The sequence below is a fragment of the Ovis aries genome, chromosome 4 (assembly GCF_016772045.2).
Source record: "Ovis aries strain OAR_USU_Benz2616 breed Rambouillet chromosome 4, ARS-UI_Ramb_v3.0, whole genome shotgun sequence".
NCBI lineage: Eukaryota > Metazoa > Chordata > Mammalia > Artiodactyla > Bovidae > Ovis > Ovis aries.
Genome location: NC_056057.1, coordinates 107,405,288 through 107,423,882, shown reverse-complemented (window position 1 = coordinate 107,423,882; position 18,595 = coordinate 107,405,288). Strand labels below are relative to the sequence as shown.

General features: G+C 45.6%; 1 protein-coding gene across 1 annotated transcript in view; it reads left to right on the top strand.

Moving 5' to 3' along the window:
* Positions 1–17,885, top strand: part of LOC101120825 (transient receptor potential cation channel subfamily V member 5) — a 34,903-nt gene extending 17,018 nt beyond the window's left edge. The window contains exons 10-16 of the mRNA XM_027969122.3: positions 3,833–3,919; positions 5,603–5,679; positions 5,916–6,081; positions 6,375–6,441; positions 8,368–8,636; positions 11,946–12,052; positions 13,139–17,885. Of these exons, the coding sequence (XP_027824923.1) occupies positions 3,833–3,919; positions 5,603–5,679; positions 5,916–6,081; positions 6,375–6,441; positions 8,368–8,636; positions 11,946–12,052; positions 13,139–13,439 (1,074 nt within the window). The 3' untranslated portion in view covers positions 13,440–17,885. The remainder of the gene's footprint in view (positions 1–3,832; positions 3,920–5,602; positions 5,680–5,915; positions 6,082–6,374; positions 6,442–8,367; positions 8,637–11,945; positions 12,053–13,138) is intronic.
* The last annotated feature ends 710 nt before the right edge of the window (positions 17,886–18,595 follow it).

The following is an 18,595-nucleotide window of genomic DNA, read 5'->3' as shown; positions in this document are numbered from 1 at the left end:
GGAGGATAATTGCTTTATGATGCAGCTCCTTTGGATATATACCTAGAAGCTGGATCATGTAGTAATTCCACTTTAACTTTTTGGGGGGCCTCCCTTCTGTGTTCTACAGTGGCTGCACAAATTTACGTAGTGTACAGTAGTATGCAAGGGTTCCTTCTTCTCTGCATCCTTGTCAACAATTGTGATTTCTTGTCTTTTTGATAATGGCCATCCTAGTCAGTCTGAGGTGATCTTTCACTGTGGCTTTGATTTGCATTTCCCTGATGATTAGCGATGCGGAGTATCTTTTCTGTACCTTTGGCATACAAATGCCAGCCCTTTGTATGTCTTCTCTGGGAAAAAAGGTCTGTTCAGGTGCTCCGTCCAGCTTTTAATCGGATTGTTTGTTCTTTTTGCTGCTGAGTTGTATGAACTGCTATTCTTTTCATTCCAACTTTCACACATGCATGTTACTCTTTGTTTTCCAGAGAGCGTGGTTTTATTAAAAAAAAAAAAACACCTTATGAAAGGGTCTGTGTGGTGGTCTTGGAGAGCAGCAAGGAAGGGGGCTTGCAGGAGAGTGTGGTGCTCTGCAGGCTACTTTAAGTGACAGAGAGGTGGAGACAGCTACTTTAGGGCAGTCGGACATCAAGTGCGTGTGTATGTCCAGTCGCTGAGTCATGTCCGACTCTTGGCAACCACATGGACTGTAGCTCACCAGGCTCCTCTGTCCATGGGATTTTTCCATGCAAGAATACTGGCATGTGTTGCTATTTCCTTCTTCAGAGGATCTTCCTAACCAAGAGATCAAACCCACATTTCCCAGGTCTCCTTTATTGCAGGTGGATTCTTTACCGATGAGCCACCAGGGAAACCCCAAACCAAGTGGAACAGAGGCCAAAGCTTGGCATCTCTGGACACCTCTGTTACTAGTGAACTTGAGCAGGGTAACTCCTGCTCGGAAAGGAATCTGTTGAACAAGCAAAGCGGTGCTCATGAAGGGCAGACCCAGGAGGAGTATATGGTAAACAAAATTGTTCCTAGTATTCTTCATTAGTTGGATTTTTACATTTTCATCCCAAGAGTGTTGATACCATTCTCCTGCTGTCCTCTAGGGGTACTCTAATCCCCACAAAGCTCCTGGCCAACAGGTATCCTCCTCTTCTTAGTAGAGCCAAAGAAAAAGTTGGTGGCAATTTTCCAGCTGTATGCAACCAAGGTCCTGGATTCCCTGGTGGCTCAGATGATAAAGAGCCTGCCCACAATGTGGGAGACTCGAGTTCTACCCCCTGGGTTGGGAAGATCCCCCGGAGAAGGAAAGAGCAACCCACTCCAGTATTCTTGCCTGGAAACTCCCATGGATGGAGGAGCCTGGTGGGCTATAGTCCATAGGGTCACAGAGTCAGACACGACTGAGCAACTTCAATTTCATGCAACCAAGGTCCAAAGTTTTCTTAAAAATTGTGTATAGACACATACATGGCACAGATGCCATTATTTTATTTCTATATCTAGTGTTATTTTGTCCCTACAATTAACAAACTTATTATTTATCCTACCACCTGATTCTCCAAAGGAGTTGGCCTGTTTTACAGTGAAAGTCAGATGCAACAAGAACATTAAGATAAAGAAAAAGAACAAGATCTATGATCTGAATCTTTGGATGGAGGAGAGGGTATTCAAAGAGAGTTGCTAGAGCTGGAGATTAAAAAAAAAAAAAAAAAAAAAAGAACTCTGAGCTTCCTTGAAAGCAAAGCAAAAGGGAAACTGCTCACTATATGATAAAATAAAATTGTCCAGTTTCTCAAGAAAAGTAAACAGCAGAAAAGTTGGCAGGACATCAGTTCTTTAAGGAACAGCAAAAGCAAAAGAACTGAAGTCTATTCACAGATTGTTAGAGAACGTTGTTTACTAGAGGTACATAGTCACCAGTTCCTTCCTGTTCTTCCCTGGTCCCATACGATTTATCTGAAACATTTCTACCATCTCTTAGTAACTCTGGTTCTACTCTTCCCGAAAGACTATATCCTTGGCTTCTTCTGAGCTGATACACACCCTCTTAGAGGCCACAGGATACTTGATGGGTGCCTTCTGTATACCTAGAGCACCTCCTGAGGTGGTGATTTAGTTGCTAAGTTGTATCTGATTCTTGTGACCCAACCCCCATTGACTAGCTGTCCAGGCTGAATTCTCCAAGCAAGAGTACTGGACTGGGTTGCCATTTCCTTCCCCAGGGAGTCTTCCTGACCCAAGGTTGAAACCCAGGTCTCCTGCACCGCAGGCAGATTCTTTACTGACTGAGCCATGAGCACCTCCCTACTACATAGCATCTCTTCCTGTTTCAAAAGCTATGCTTCTCATTGGACTAGTGAGTACACTACTGAAGTAGCCCATAGAGGTTCTGTTTATCAGTAGAACAGAGATGACTGGTGATTCTCATGCCTAACAAGGGATCCCATCCTTTTCAGCGGAGATCATCCCCAGGGACTCTCAAGTCCTATCTTGAGTGCACAATTCAAAGACATGACCTTGGAGAACAGAATTCCCAAAAGTCTAAGGGGTACTCACATGTGTTGAAGTTATTTGTATAATTTCATCTGGAGGTTATATGTATGTGATCAGTTTTCCAGAAAGAGGGCCTGTGGTCTTCATGATATTCTCAGATGGGCTCATTACTTCAAAAAAGTTAAGGAGCATTATTGTAGAATTTGATTGCTGCATCTGGGTAACACTGCAAGCTTTTAACTGTGAAGTAAGGAGTGCAGAGGAGGATGGTTTTTATTCGTGTTGACCTTAGGCCTATATCTTTGACACCTACCATCCAGGATAAGACAGAGTTCCTCCTTAGAATTGAAAATCATAGAGTGTCTCTAGCCCTTTTCTATATTGCCAAATCATAATAAAACCACAATGAATTTACCTATGGGGCTTCTCAGGTGGCGCTAGTGGTAAAGAACCCACCTGTCAACACAGGAGATATAAGAGACACATGTTTGATCCCTGGATCAGAAAGATCCCCTGGAGGAGGGCATGGCAACCCACTCCAGTATTCTTTCCTGGAGAGTCCCATGGACAGAGGAGCCTGGTGGGCTACAGTCCATGGGGTCACAAAGAGTCAGACATGACTCAAGTGACTTAGCACAAAGCATGAATATATCTATAGTGCTCTGTGGCTTATAATACGTCCAAATACATCATCTGATTTGGTCTTCACAATAACCCTAGGAGGTAACCATTATAGTCTCCATTTTACAGATGAGACATCCCATGCTCAGGGAGTTTTAGTGACTGATTCAAGGTCTCACTGGAGCTAGCAGGGTCTAGAGGTCCATCCATTCTACCTGCTGGGAACCACAGCAAGTTTGGAAAAGCTGGCCTTTCAGGATAGCTGAAACCAGCCCAAGCCACTAATAACTTAACTTTCTTAACTTGATGCACATAAATGTGACCTTAGCCCCTCAGTACACACATCATCGTTAGTTATAATTCAACAGCATAAGAAGTGAGTTATTAGGTGGTAACTCAAGTTGTTGGCATATGGAACATATATATACTGTATTGGGTTGACCAGAAAGTTCATTCAGATTTTCCGTAAGATGGTATGGAAAAACCCAAATGTATTTTTGGCCGGCCCAGTATGTTGCATCTTGGTTTACTTAGACTCATGCCTTGGTCACAGACTGAGCTGCAATGACAAATACAGTGGGGGTGGGTGGTGATGGTGGTAATGGTGGTGGTAAGGGGAGCTCTTATTCATCTCGGATAGAGTTGAGTCGCTTTAGACCACTTACTCAAAAAGATTTGCCTCTCAGTCCATCAGAAAGCACTTCTGATCCTGAATATCTCACCACAGGAAGCCTACGTGACTCAGCAGGATAAAATCCGGCTGGTGGGGGAGCTGATGACGGTCCTCGGGTCAGCAATCATCCTATTCCTAGAGGTGAGGTGCAGCTGAGCCGTCAGACTGAAGTCTTTTATCTTTTTTTTTTAAACACCAAAAACATTTTTTATTGGGGTATAGCCAATTAACTACAGAGAAGGCAATGGCAACCCAGTCCAGTACTGTTGCCTGGCAAATCCCATGGACAGAGGAGCCTGGTAGGCTGCAGTCCATGGGGTCGCTAGGAGTCAGGCATGACTGAGCAACTTCACCTTCACTTTTCACTTTCATGCATTGGAGAAGGAAATGGCAACCCACTCCAGTATTCTTGCCTGGAGGATCCCAGGGACAGGGGAGCCTGGTGGGCTGCCATCTATGGGGTCGCACAGAGTCAGACACGACTGAAGCGACTTAGCAGCAGCAGCATAACCAATTAACAATGTTGTAGTTTTAGGTGAATAGCAAAGGGACTCAGCCATACATAGACATGTATCCATTCCTCCCCAAACTCCCCTCCCATCCAGGCTGGCACATAACCTTGAGCAGAGTTCCTTGTGCTGTCCAATAGATTCCCATTGGTTATCCACTCTAAACACAGCAGTGCATACATGACCTTCCTGAAGTCCCCAACCACCCCTCCAACCACAGTGACCATAGTCTGTGGATCTCTTTCTGTTTTGCAAGTAAGCTCCTTTGTATCATTTCTTTTTGGATTCCACATATAGAGGATGTCATATGATAGTTCTCTTCCTCCATCTGACTCACTGCACTCAGAATGACACTCTCTAGGTCCATCCATGTTGCCACAAATGGCCTCATTTCATTCTTTTTAATGGCTGAGTGATATTCCATTGTGTGTGTGTTTATTTATATACTCCACATCTTCTTTATCCATTCCTCTGTTGACAGACTTTTAGGTTGCTTCCATGTCTTGGCCACTGTAAACAGTGCTGCAATGAACAATGAGGTACATGTATCCCTTCAGATCCTGTTGTTCTCTGGATATATGCCCAGGAGTGGGATTGCGGGGTCATATGGTAGTTCCGTTTTTGTTTTTTTAAGGAACCTCCACACTTTTCTCCACAGTGGCTGGACCAGTTTACATTCCCACCAACAGTGCAGGAGGTTTCCCTTTTCTCCATACCCTCTCCAGCATTTATTGTTTGTGGATTTTTTGATGATAGCCATTCTGATCAGTGTAAGATTATATCTCATTGTAGTTTTGATTTGCGTTTCTCTAATAGATAGCTATGTCGAACATCTTTTCACATGCCTATTGTCCTCTTTAGAGAAATGTCTATTCAGGTCTTCTGCCCACTTTTTGAGTGAGTTGTTTGTTTTGATGCTGCTGCTGCTAAGTTGCTTCAGTCGTGTCCGACTCTGTGCGACCCCATAGATGGTAGCCCACCAGGCTCCTCTGTCCTTGGTATTCTCCAGGCAAGAATACTGGGGTGGGTTGCCATTTCCTTCTCCGTTTTGATGCTACTAAGTATCATAAGCTGATTGTAAATTTTCAAGACTAATCCCTTATCAATCACATCATTTGCAAATATTTCCTCCTAACCTATGGATTGTCTGTTTTTTGTTTCCTTTTCTCTGCAAAAGTTTTTGAGTTTAAGTAGGCCCCACTTGTTTATTTTTGCTTTAATTTCCATTATTCTGGGAAATGGATTTAAAAAGATGTTGCTGTGATTTATTGAACTGACGTCTACAGTTTTCTTTCCCCACCCCGCCTTTTTTCAGATCCCGGATATCTTCAGGGTCGGTTTCTCCCGCTATTTTGGACAAACTGTCCTTGGGGGGCCATTCCACGTCATCACGTGAGTGTTCTTCCTTCCGGGCCCCTGCCTTCCCTTTCCAGAAGCATTTCAGGTCTCCCTACCCCTCTCTGGGACCCTCGACTCCAGGGACTTTTCTCCAGTGGGTTCATGGGTGTGATTGTGTATGTGTTTAGGAGGTTGCGTGGTGGGTTCTGGGCAAGGTAGCACCATGCTAGAAGGGACCTAGAATATTCCCAGTCCCTCCTCTCATGGCCCCCTCCCCTCTCTCCTCCCAGAATCACCTATTCCTTCCTGGTGCTGGTGACTATGGTGATGCGGCTCACCAACACCAGCGGGGAGGTGGTACCCATGTCCTTCGCCCTGGTGCTGGGCTGGTGCAGCGTCATGTACTTTGCTCGAGGATTCCAGATGCTGGGCCCCTTCACCATCATGATCCAGAAGGTCAGAGCTTTCTCCAGTTTCTCTTGCTTTCAGACATCAGACTTTTCCCAGACCAAGGGAGGGAGTGGGAGCAAAACTTAAAAAAAAAAAAGTGCTTTCCCCACAGTTTCTACTTTCAGACATTGGACTTTTCCCAGACCAAGGGAGGGAGTAGGAGCAACAACAACAACAAAAAATGAGGCTCCTACTAGATCTGGTGGAACTCTGGTGACTTGCCATCTAGCAGCAGTAGCTGCTAAAAGGCAGGTGGAGATGCCGTCCCCCATCCTCCCTCCCCTCTCTGTTCTCTGTAGATGATTTTTGGAGACCTGTTGCGTTTCTGCTGGCTGATGGCTGTGGTTATCGTGGGATTTGCCTCAGGTGAGAACGTCACTCTCTTCTCCAGAGCGTGGGATTCAGTTCTCCAGAAGGTTCTCTCTCATCTTGCTCTCACTTATTTCTTGTTTGTACTCCCTTTATGCTTTTTTTTCCCCTCCTAGTAGAAAGTGAATTGAAAACATGCTCATATGCTTAGGATCAGGGTCACTAAGGTTGGCCTAGAGCATGAACTCATGTGCTCTGAAGTTCTGGGTCAATCATGTTTATGTTGACTAACTGCCCTGCAGCCTCTTTAAAGGAGAGATAAATAAAGGGCTTGAAGAGAGACGGATATGAAACAGGAAAGACGGGCCAGTTGTGAAAGGTGCCATAGGCAAAAAGTTCACTATTTAATTCTTCTATGTTGACACTTCAGAAGAATAAATGAAAAGCACTCAATAATGCCTCAAGTGCCCCCCTTTTTTCATTTATGTAGTCAAAGGTTAAAGAAAAGAAAGGAATTCGGAGAAGGAGGTACAACAAAAGGGTTTGGAGGGTTTGAAGAATGAGGGAGGAAACGGGTGTGAAGAGAGGCTTGAAGCACAAGGGCCAGTGGGGACCCAGTCATGGCCCAAGGAGCAGGGAAAGGAGGAGAGGAAACATCCAGAACAGGGAAGATGAGACAGAGCGAGGGAGGGAGAGCACAAGTGAACAAGGAGAAGAAAGTTCTTTGGAGAAGGCAGAGAGGAAGGAAAAGCAAACACTGGGGCCTCTAATCCAGTTCTCCATGTCTGCGGCTGAACCCCTGGAAGGCAGGTGGATGTACAGGGTGACGTGTGAAGACCCCAACCCTGGGCTCTAAGTACAAAGGATGCCATTCCTGTCTTAGGCATTCCCTTGCTTAATGGGGGTTCCCAGAAAACAGTAGATGGAAAAACTACACCAAGATGGGAACTCTGAGAGGGTAAAACTTTGTCCGTTTGGAGGATTCCTCATGTTCCCTTCCTCCCCACCCTCACCTATGCGTATGCAGAATGAGGGGATGTAGCAGAGCCATTTTCTACAGACCTCCCAAAGCATCTGTTCTTGATTCTTGCAAAACCATGCTTTGTCATAGACCCTAGCTCTGCTCTCGGGGTCCCTTTATTTAGATCTCCATTCCCCACACAGGGATGAAGCTTTCAGAGGTTCTGATGTTGTAGTAAAGTTTCCAGGGTACCTAATACCATCCAGTAGTCTACATATCACATTTTTTGCAATGCTCCAGAACACTCAGGAAATCTCAGGGTAATGGATGATTATCTAGAGAACACTGAGATTTTTTTGTCTTAGGTTCTTTTCTTTTAGACTTTTCATGTGCTCAGTTCTTGAAAGCTGTTGGAGATTTCATGCATTCTTGTAGCAATTTTCCTTTTAAATATTTGGTTCTAAAAATGTAAAAACCAGTTAGGTGACATATACTATATATTTCTATTGATAGATAGATAGATAGATGATAGATGTTGGCTAAATTCTGAGTATTGCCATTATCCAGAGTGATAAACTTGGTCATAGTCTCAGGGTTAGCCAAGTACACAGGAGAATTGTGACTTATATAATATGTATAATTTATACATCTACATTTGTGTATGTGTGTGTGCATGTATGTGGTCTTCCCAGGTGGTAAAGAATCCACCTGCCAATGTAGAAGACATGGGTTCGACCCCTGGGTGGGGAAGATTCTCTGGGGTAGGAAATGGCAACGCACTCCAGTATTCTTGCCTGGGAAATGCCATGAACATAGGAGCCTGGCCAGCTTCAGTCCATGGGGTTGCAAAGAGTTGGACACGACTGAGCAGTTGAGCAAGCATGCACACGCATGCGTGCATGTGCGTGTGCGTAATTGTATGGAGATATAGATTGGAGGTAGAATGAATACTGACCAGGCCCAGGCTTACTGTGATAACTCCCTGTTTCCTGATCTCCATGCCCCCTTCCTGGGCGGAGCAGCGTTCTATATCATTTTCCAGACAGAGGACCCATCCGCTCTGGGGGAATTCTATGACTATCCCATGGCGTTGTTCAGCACCTTTGAGCTTTTCCTCACCATCATTGATGGGCCCGCCAACTATGATGTGGACTTGCCCTTCATGTACAGCATCGTCTACTTTGCCTTCGCCATCATTGCCACATTGCTTATGATCAACCTGTTGGTCGCCATGATGGGCGACACACACTGGCGGGTGGCCCACGAACAGGACGAGCTCTGGAGGGCCCAGGTAAGTTTGCTGGTGTCAGTCTTACTGAGGGTCAGGGGCTGGAGAGAACAATCAAAGTGGAATATGTCATGGTAGATGACTCCTAGGAGAGTTATGGAACAACCCAATGGGGGTGGTCATCTCAACAGAGGAATTTTTGAATAGACGGAGGACAAGAAGTTGATAAGATGGTAGCATAGGGTTAGGATCAACACCCAGGAACTGTGTGTTAACCACAGGAGCAGGGTAGATTCAAGAGTCATCCTTGACTCCAGAGGCAACTAGAAACTTTCTTCTTCTTATGTATTCTATACTCTGATTTCTCTTCAGATCATACAAATCTTTCACCTTTTAACTTTCTTGTCTTTATCTATTCTAGTTTTTCATTTGAACCTTATCTTGTATTTGCTTTTGTAACTGTTTTTCTATTATCTTTTCTTTATATCACCATAACCTAATAAAATCTTAGAGTTGGTAGTATCTTTAGTGGTCTTCTAGTTGAGCTCCTACCCAACATATACTTGTATACTCATTTATTGGTCAGAGGGTAATTCAGCGTCTTCTTTAATGCTAAGTAAGACCTTATTATCATGTGGATTTGGGTAGAGGTTGGGAGGAGAGAGCTTTTTCATATTTCAAAAGTTTTTGCTATTAGAAAAGTCCATACTGTATTGAGCTGAAATCTATCTTTCTATAAGACAGAAAAACCGGGCCACTCTTTGGCCCCCGTGGTTTCCTCTTGTATAATGCACAACACATTCTCCCTTCTGTGCACCATTAAAATATTTGAAGAGAGACATTGTTTGTCCCCTCAGACTTTCCATTCATTAGCACTAATTATTTGGAGGCTTCTCCTGTGCTGGGAAATGTCTGGGATTTGGCGGCACAAGCAAGATGACGTAGTCTGTGCCCTCATGGGGCTTACAGGCTGGCTGGAAAGACAGACATTAAAACTTCATAGAAAGTCATGTAATTAGAAGAGTAAACGTGTTGTACCGAAATGAAGATGCTAAGAACAGGAGGCAAGAGAAGAGTTGGACTGGAAAGTTAGAAAGTGCTTTCCTGATTGACATTTAAGATGAGCCTCTAAACATGGGTAATAATTCATCAATTATGAAGAATAAGGGGGTACTTCCTGGGTGGTCCAGTAGCTACGACTCTGGGATCCCAATGCAGAGGGCCAGGGTTAGATACCTGGTCAAGGAACTAGACCCCACACACCAAAACTAAAACCTAGTGCAGTCAAGTAAATATTCTTTTAAAAAAGAATATGGGGAGAAAATGGGTGTTAGAATTTTCATCCACTGGGACACTTGGCTATGGGGACAGAAAACCAAACTCAAATAGACTTGGGAAAAAAGACAGTGGGAAGATGTGTTGATCCTAACTGGAACATTTAAGAACCCCATCTCACCCGATACATGAGCTTCTCTGTTGTTCTCTTTTGTCCTGACTCCTCTAAGTCAGTCTCTTGCATCATGTTGCTGAGATAGCTTACAGAAGCTCTAAACTGACAAAGGAGTGAGTAGATACGCCCATTCCAGTGGCCCCACTCTTTTTATTTATTCTTTTTCTGTTTTTGCTACACTGGATTTTTGTTCTGGCATGGGGGCTTCCTCTAGTTGTGGTGCATGGGGGCCTCTTTAGTTGCCAGAGCAAGGGTTCTAGAGCTCCAAGGTCCAGTATTTGCAGTGACCTTAGTTGTTCTGCAGCATGCAGGATCTTACTTTCCTGACCAGGCATCCAACCTGAGTCTCCTGCACTGGAAAGCAGATTCTCAACCACTGGACCACCAGGAAAGTCTCAAGGGGCCCCTTTCTTACTGTATTCTAGGTGACTCCTGATGCTGTGGCTCTGTAGCCTTCTGTCCGCTGAACCCATTTCATTGCAACAAGTTTGGTCATAGGTGGATCCTTCCATTTAAGCCTAAGGCCAAGGATTGGAGAACTGGTGGTGGTGGTTAGAGTTTTGGGGAGAATAGATGAATCAACCAGGACTGTGTGAGGTCCAGTCTGTTCTAACTGATGGACTGACAGTAGAGAAGAAGTGATTTCCTAAACATCAGATGGGCTCTGTTCCAAGAAGAAGATGGGGAGGCTGAATGATGGTGCAGGAAGAAAGAATAAGTGTCCCTTTCAAGATAAAGAAAAAGCACTATCTAGGGAAAGGAAATAGAATGATTGAAAGTCCTGAGGGTGGGGGGAACTTGGCACAACTCAGGAGCAGAGAGAAGACCAAGGAAATCATGGAGTGCTGAGAAAGATGGGAGCAGAAGTAGAGAACTAAGTTATTTTAGGGATTCCTAGTTCATTCCATCAGTCAAGCTTCCTGGACCCAATCCATCCTGAATGATCCTCTGTTCAGACCTAGACCCTTGATCCTGGGCCTTTCAAAGCTAGAACGATCTTGATGTGATTGGAGGAAAGCAACATAAAGAGGGATTATCCCTTTTCTGGCTTTGAACACTAAACTATAAATAGCACCTAAAATGGAGTCAGGTCTTTTTGTAAATATGCAGTTGGCTGTTATCAAACATGCAGTTGGCTCATGACCAAACAGAACCCTCACTTTGTTACATGATTGATTTGACTAAGCCCCTTTACCAGGTTTTCCTATGCTTAACACTGACACTTTAGTCCTATAAATGTAGGACCTGGCATTGGGTTTACTTAAACTTCACATTAGTGGTTTTTGACCAGCATTCCAATCTGCTAAAATCATTTTTATATTGCTTTGTCATTGTGCCTAATACATATCACTCCCAGCTTTGGTTCACAGGCATATTTGATAATCTTGTCTTATGTTTCATCTAAGTTATTAATGAGGGCTAGGTAAAGGACAGGACTCGTGCCATGCCACTAGAATTTTCCTTGCCAAGTTTGGAGTCATTAACCCACTATTTTCCTTCTTAAGATATGGGTGTATTTTTAATTTCACTGCCGATTCCCTCAATATCAGCAGTTATCATTTTATCCCCAAGATCACAGAAATTCTATTTAATCATTTTATTTAAATCCAAATAATTGGTCTATGGCTTTCCTCTGAAAAAGGAAAAGATATTAGTTTGGATGGGATGGCTCATTTTCCATGAATCTGAATGGTAATTCAGATTCAAAACTCTCATAAAATAGTCTCTCCTTTTGCAGTGAGTGATGAGGAAGGAAGCAGCACAGCACCTCACACGGGCAAGGGGGTGGATGGTGGCTGTCACGCATCCCTTCTGATCTGGTGCCCTCCTTCCCCTCTGGCTTCCCTCTGTCAGTAGCCCCAGGGTCCGCTCAGACTCATGGCTCTTTCTGGGTTCTTCCCCTGTCTCTCATCTCCTTCTAGGTTGTGGCCACCACGGTGATGCTGGAGAGGAAGATGCCTCGCACCCTGTGGCCGCGCTCTGGCATCTGTGGGTACAAGTACGGGCTGGGGGACCGCTGGTTCCTGCGGTGAGTGACCATGAAGACCTGTGGACTGTCCACCCATGCGAGGCCGTGGGAACCAGGGTGCCCGGTTCTGCACGTATGACCCTCCTCTCCATTCTCGGGATCCCAAATTGGACCCGAAGGGGAAGTCATCACCCCTTGAAGTGAGACTGTGTTAGCCTGTTTGGGGGAGGGGTGCGAAGAGGTAGCGCCAGCCATGAGGTCTGAAGGGTAGTGATGTGTGAACCGCGGCGAACACGTATTCACGCTCCACTGTGGGCATGCGCTCCTCAAACGGGTCTAGTCTTGTTCCCACCTGACCCCCACTTCCAGTAGTTTTTTTTCTAATTAATTAATTATTTTTTTCTGGCTGTGCTGGGTCTTCATTGCTGGTGGGCTTTCCTCTAGTTGCGGCAAGCAGGGGGCTACTCTAGTGCAAGGGCTTCGCACTGCGGGGGCGTCTCTTGTTTCGGAGCACGGGCTCCAGGGTGTGTGGGCGTCAGTAGCTGCACCCCCCGGCCTTTAGAGCAGGCTCAGTAGTTGTGGCACACGGGGATTGTGCCGTGTTGTGCCGTGGCACTGGGGATTCTTCCCGGACCAGGGATCAAACCCGTGTCTCCTGCATTGGCCGGTGGATTCTTTACCGTTGAGCCACCGGGAAAGCCCTCTAGTGTATTTTTAGAGCTTCTAGTCTAGCCTGCAAGCTAAGCAGCTCCTTCATACCCTACCTTCAACCTCCTGACGTGGCTTGCCTCTCTCATGTATTACCTGACTTGCATCTCCTCATCTTTATGACACGCTTATCTTTTAATTGGCTGCTTTCTCTTTCATACTCACTCACATTCCCCCCGCCATCACCGCCCCCCCACCCCACCACAGGCCCTACTACCCTCCAAGTCCTGAAGGCGCAGCACTTCCGGTCTCTCTCCCAGTTTATCCTCCACTTTCCTTCATTTGATCCTAGCAGGTCTTCCGGCTTCAACGCCGCTCACTTCCTCCGGCTCTCCTCTCATTGCCGGTTCCTACCTGTGCGGCGTTCGCTTTGGCTTCTCCTCATGGCCCGGTCTCTCCCCAGATCAGCTGAGCCTTTCTCCCTTTCCACCTCCTCAGAGTTGAGACCAACCAAGACCAGAATACTTTGCGAGCGCGTCGCTACGTGGAAGCTTTCAAGGGCTCAGACAAGGAGGAAGGACAAGGGCATCCCCCTGAGAAACGGCCCTCGGTGACTGAAAGCGGGCTTCTAGCCAGAGCCTCCCTGGCCCCCCCGACCCCTTCCCTGTCCCGGACCACCTCTCGAAGCAGCGGCAGTCACCGAGGCTGGGAGATCATTCGTCGCAACACCCTGGGACACGTGAATCTCGGACTGGACCTTGGGGAGGGGGATGGAGAGGATCGGGTTTATCAGTTATGATCAGGACCCTTGTTACTCTCGTCCTGACTCCAGGTGGGCCTGGGTGAAGGCAAAGAGAGAGAGAGAGACACTGCTTGTGAAGCATCCTCCCTTCCTGCCTGTTAACCCTGTGAGGGGTGGACAGAAGAATTCTCCCAGGCCATCCATACCTCACCTGTCACCTCAGCATTCCCAGGAATGAGTACCTTCTGGCTTCTTGGAAGTCCCACATCTTGGGAAAAGAGGGTATCTGTTCAATCAGAGTTAGGCATGGCAACGAAAGACGCCAGGTAGGGATGCTAGGCCAAAGCCTGGGTCATCATCTCCTTTTCTGCCCCACGGGGCACTAGACTGTGAGCCGTGACGTCTCCCAGGGCTTCAGGAAGCACGAGCCGGGCATGGCCCTGAGGTTGTAAGCCTCACCTCTTCCTGTACCTCATAGGACCCCCTCCCCACCTCACAGCCAAACCCACACTAGAAAACTACAAGAAGAACGGTTATTTATCCTTCCTTTATTAAAAAAAAATGTATTATGATATGCAGAACATAAAATTTACCATTTTAAGCTTTTTTTAGCTGTACTGTTCAGTGGTATTAAGTTCATTCGAATTGCTGGGCAACCATCACCACTATTCATGCAGGGAATTTTTTAAACCAAAAATCGTATACTCATTAAACATGAACTCCCCATCATCCCTTCCCCATGGTCCCTGATAACCAATATCCTACTTTCTGTCTATGATTTTAAGTTTTCTAGTTACCTCGTAAAAGTGGAATTATCCAACTTTAGTCCCATTGTGCCTGGCTTATTTGATGTAGCATAAGGTTTTCAAGATTCATCCATCCTATAGCATGAGTCAGAATTTCATTCCTTTGAAAGGTCAAATATAATATCTCATTGTATGTTTAGATCACTTTGTGTTTATCCCTCCCTCCACTGATGGACAGCTGGGTTGTTCCACCTTTGACTGTTGTCGTACTGCTGTGAACATTGGTGTACAATTATCTTTCCAAGTTCCTGCTTTTAGTTTCTTTGGATACTGAAAACTTCCAAACTTCCGTTGATCATCTAAGGATCAAATGAAGGGAAGTGGAGGGAGGCGGAGGATAAACTGGGATAGAGACCCAAAGGGCTGCACATTGAGGATTTGGAGCAGCAGGGCTTGTGTGGGGGCGTGATGGTGGGAGGAATGTGGGTGAGTAGGAAAGAGAAGACAGCCAATTAAAAGATAAGTGAAAGCAGTTTTGTGAAACTTCTAGCAGTTCTCTAGAAGTGGAATGGCTAGATCTTATGGCACGTCTTTATTAAACTTTTTGAGGGACTACCATCCTGTTTCTGGCAGCAGCTGTACTGGTTTACATTTCCTGAAGGAATGCACAGGATTCCAGTTTGTCCACATCCTCACCAACGTGACTTTCTGATTTTTTTAAAAATTTATAGTAGCCATCTTTTTATTATGCAGTGGTATCTCATTGTGGTTTTGTGCATTTCCCCAATAACAGGGCTTTCCTGGTAGCTCAGTTGGTAAAGAATCCACCTGCAATACAGGAGACCCCGGGCTACCCCCTCCAGTATTCTGGCCTGGAGAATTCCATGGACTATACAGTCCACGGGGTCGAAAAGAGCTGGACACGACTGAGCGACTTTCACTTTCACTTTCAATGAGTAACAACATTGAGCATCTTTTCAGGGCTCACTGGCATTTGTATATCTTTTTTTCTTGGGGAAATGTTTTTTCAAGTCCTTTGTCCAGTTTGTTTTGGGGGCTTGGGGGTTGCTATTTTTCAGTTGTCTTATCCTTGTGTTTTGAGACTTAGAGTCTAAAGTGTATCTCATTTGCATCCTGGTGTGTTTTTAAATATGGATGGCAAAGTATTCCTCTCTCTGCGTGGATGGCCCCATCAATTATTTTATGGGACCATCCCTGGCTTGTCACTCAGGTTGCCTGTTGGTAGCTGTTCATCCTTGTGTCTGGAGGTAGAAGGCTTCCAGCTATGTATCCTGCAACAGCTCCCCTCTGCCCCAGCTCCGTTGCCCCTGCACTGAGGTGTGGGGTGGACAGCAATCACAGAGCATGGGCCATCCCTTTCCAGGAAGGAAATTGGAAATTAGGTATCTGGGGTACCCATCACAGCCTCGCTTCTGTCTCCAGCCCTTCTCATCCCAGCCCTGTCAACATCCTCACCACAAGGCCGTAGCAACTTTTTAAGAGGACTGTGATCTGGAAGAGCAAAAAGGTAAGTGGGATTTGTGAAACTGCCCCTAGGTTCATCCAGATACACACGCAAGGCCCAGGTGAGTGTGGAATGGTGAGGGATAACATTCTCACACACACACACATGCACAGGATAACTCATACACACACACAGAGGTTCACAGGTGGTATCGTTTCTAAATGTGCTCAGTCAGCGTGATTCCTCCTATCTTCATTCACAATGGAAGCTCTCCCTCTCCTGTGTAAAACTAAACTCCCATCTGTATTCCAGATACAGTTTTCTTTCTCTTCAGGCAGATCTGTCCACCACTGTATCCTCTAACTCCTCTCATTATTCTAACTTCAACCTCTCTCTCTCCCCAAATGATGCTAGTCAGCAAATAACCACGCTCTGCTCTTTCCTATCCTCAAAGAGATTATAATTGCCTTCCTTCGCCTTCCAATTTCTCCTTTGGACTCCTGCCCTATATTTTTACTCCCTTTTCAGGGCCAAACTTCTTAAAAGGAGACTCTGTTGTCTGCTGAACTCACAGTGAGTCCCCACCCCATTGTGGTTTGACCTTCCCCCTCCAGCTACTAACAGGACTCTTATCAAGGTCATCTCCCCATAGCTGACCCCGTTGAACCATCTGAGTCTTGCGCAAACTCTGTAGGGTTCAATACCACTGGACCACTCACCCCCTCTCAGCACACCCCTAGTGCCATGCCCGCCTCCCACTCTGCCTGCCTCTCTTCTCCCCATCTCTTAAATAGTTTTGGTCCATGAAGCTCTCTGTTTTCCTCACCACCTGGGAAGTTCCTGCTGCCTCCATGGATGATATTGACACACATGTCTGTGATTCAAGACTTCTTATCTTGGCTTTAGTTCTGTCTCCTGAGCCCCAGGAGACAGCTCAGATGCCTCTCCATTAGACAACTCTACCTGGATATTTGACAGATAATCTGGAACTCGACATGTCCCAAACTGAACAGCTTTTCTTCCTCACCAAACCTGCTCCTCCACCAGCATTTCCAATCAAATAAAAGCAGGTGAAGTTGCCTAAGCCCCAAACCTAGGCGTCTTCCTCCACACACCCATCTCAACTCTCATCTGCAGTCTGTCTCAGGTCTGGTGGATTCTACTCCCTAAAACATCTCATTTGAAAAAGAATAACTTTTGAGTAGACGATACATCCCATGGCCCGAGATTCAAAGAGCACATAAGACATACAGAGAAAAGAGCATTCTTGCCTCTATTCCAGCCCCTCAGGTATCCACCTCCTCAGGGACATTCAGTAGTAAGTTTGTTCTTTATCCTTCCGAAAATACTTTATGCATGTCCAAGCCTACCTATGTATGGGCTTTCCTGCTGGCTCAGAAGGTAAAGAATCTGCCTGTAATGCAGGCAACTTGGGTTTGATCCTTGGGTTGGGAAGATCCCCTAGAGAAGGGAATGGCCACCCACTCCAGTATTCTTATGTATACATGCCTTTAAAAACATATGCAATATAGTACAATGTAGTAAAGAAGAACTGTTCTTGCTTTTTTCACTTCTTTGAAGACTGTTGCACTTGTCTCTACTCTTTTGCTAATCTTCTGAAACAGGCCCCTGTGGTCTCCCCACTGCCTTCCAGGAGTGGGTTCCTGTAATCTTGTTTTTTCCCACTGCAGTCTTGGTTTTTTCCACTCCACCATCCACACTGGAGCCACACTGATCTTTGTCAGATGCAAGTCTTGCCTCAACCTGTGGTCTGGAAGCCCTTCCCTGAGCTGACACCTGGCAACCTCCCTAGCCTCTTCACCCTTGTCTTCTCTGGGCCTCTCTTTCATCATGATAATCATTATTGGTTCCTCCTCTTTTTTCCTCCTTTACAGCGTTCACAGTTTCTGGATCTTTCTACCTCTCTGCACCCATCCTCCCTTCCATCTTTGTAACTTCTGCTCCTCCTATGAGTCTCAACAATTGTATACTGTGTGTGTGTGTGTGTGTGTGTGTGTGTGTGTGTGTGTGTTGGTGGGCAGGGGGTGAGCGTGGGAGACTGGCTCAGAGGCTAGATTGGAGTCTGCCTGTTCAATTTCCAAGCCACCTATATTTTCTTTTCATTATACATCCTGAACTTCGGGTGCTCATTTTTTTTAATCTTTTCCTTAATAGACTGTAAGCTCCACAGAGGAGAATGTGATGCCCATATTATTAAGTATTGTGTTCCCAGTGCTTGGCATAATTTCTGGTACAATGTAGTCTGTAATAAATATTCATTAATCAAATCTATGAATGAGTGACCTGTTTTTATTCTAAGTTCTTCTATGGACATATTTCAGATATTTCTTTCACCTGTCAAGGGTAGTAGAGAGAAAAATTCTGGCCTTTGTGTAGGATTGTAATAGTTAAAGACATCATAGGGGTGGAAGCACATTGCAAAGGATTAAAAAAAAAATGCTAACATCAGTCATCACTGGGGAATTTTCCCTGCTTATATATACTTTCGTGTGTTCAAGAGACAGACAAAGAAAGAGAAAGGGAGCGGGGGAAAGGAGGGGATGTGGAATATTATGAAGAAGGAGAAAAAGAGGGAAGGATTTCCAGAAGCAATGCTCTGAGGCAAAGGTTGGGAAACCCGAGGCATGTGGTACCCGCTGTAAGAAGTAGTCAAGGCATGAGATTCTTGAGATTCTACATCTATGGGATTCTATTCTATGAGCTTCTGCATCTGCCTGTGGGAGCCCAAGTATGACATGAAAAGAGAGACACCCAGGCATCGCTGTGCAGCAAGACAGATGCGGTAAGAGAATCCCCTTGGTGCTGGAGGGTTAAAGGAGTGTTTTGGACCCAACACGATGGGGTGACGCTGCCAGGCTCATGGGCTACAGAGACCGCAGAGACTGGACCAGCTGGGGGGACAGAGGAAAGGAAATACCAGGGTCCCTGCTTTGGGAAGTCTTCGGGTCCCCCCACAAACACTCACCGTGTTCCTCCTTCTC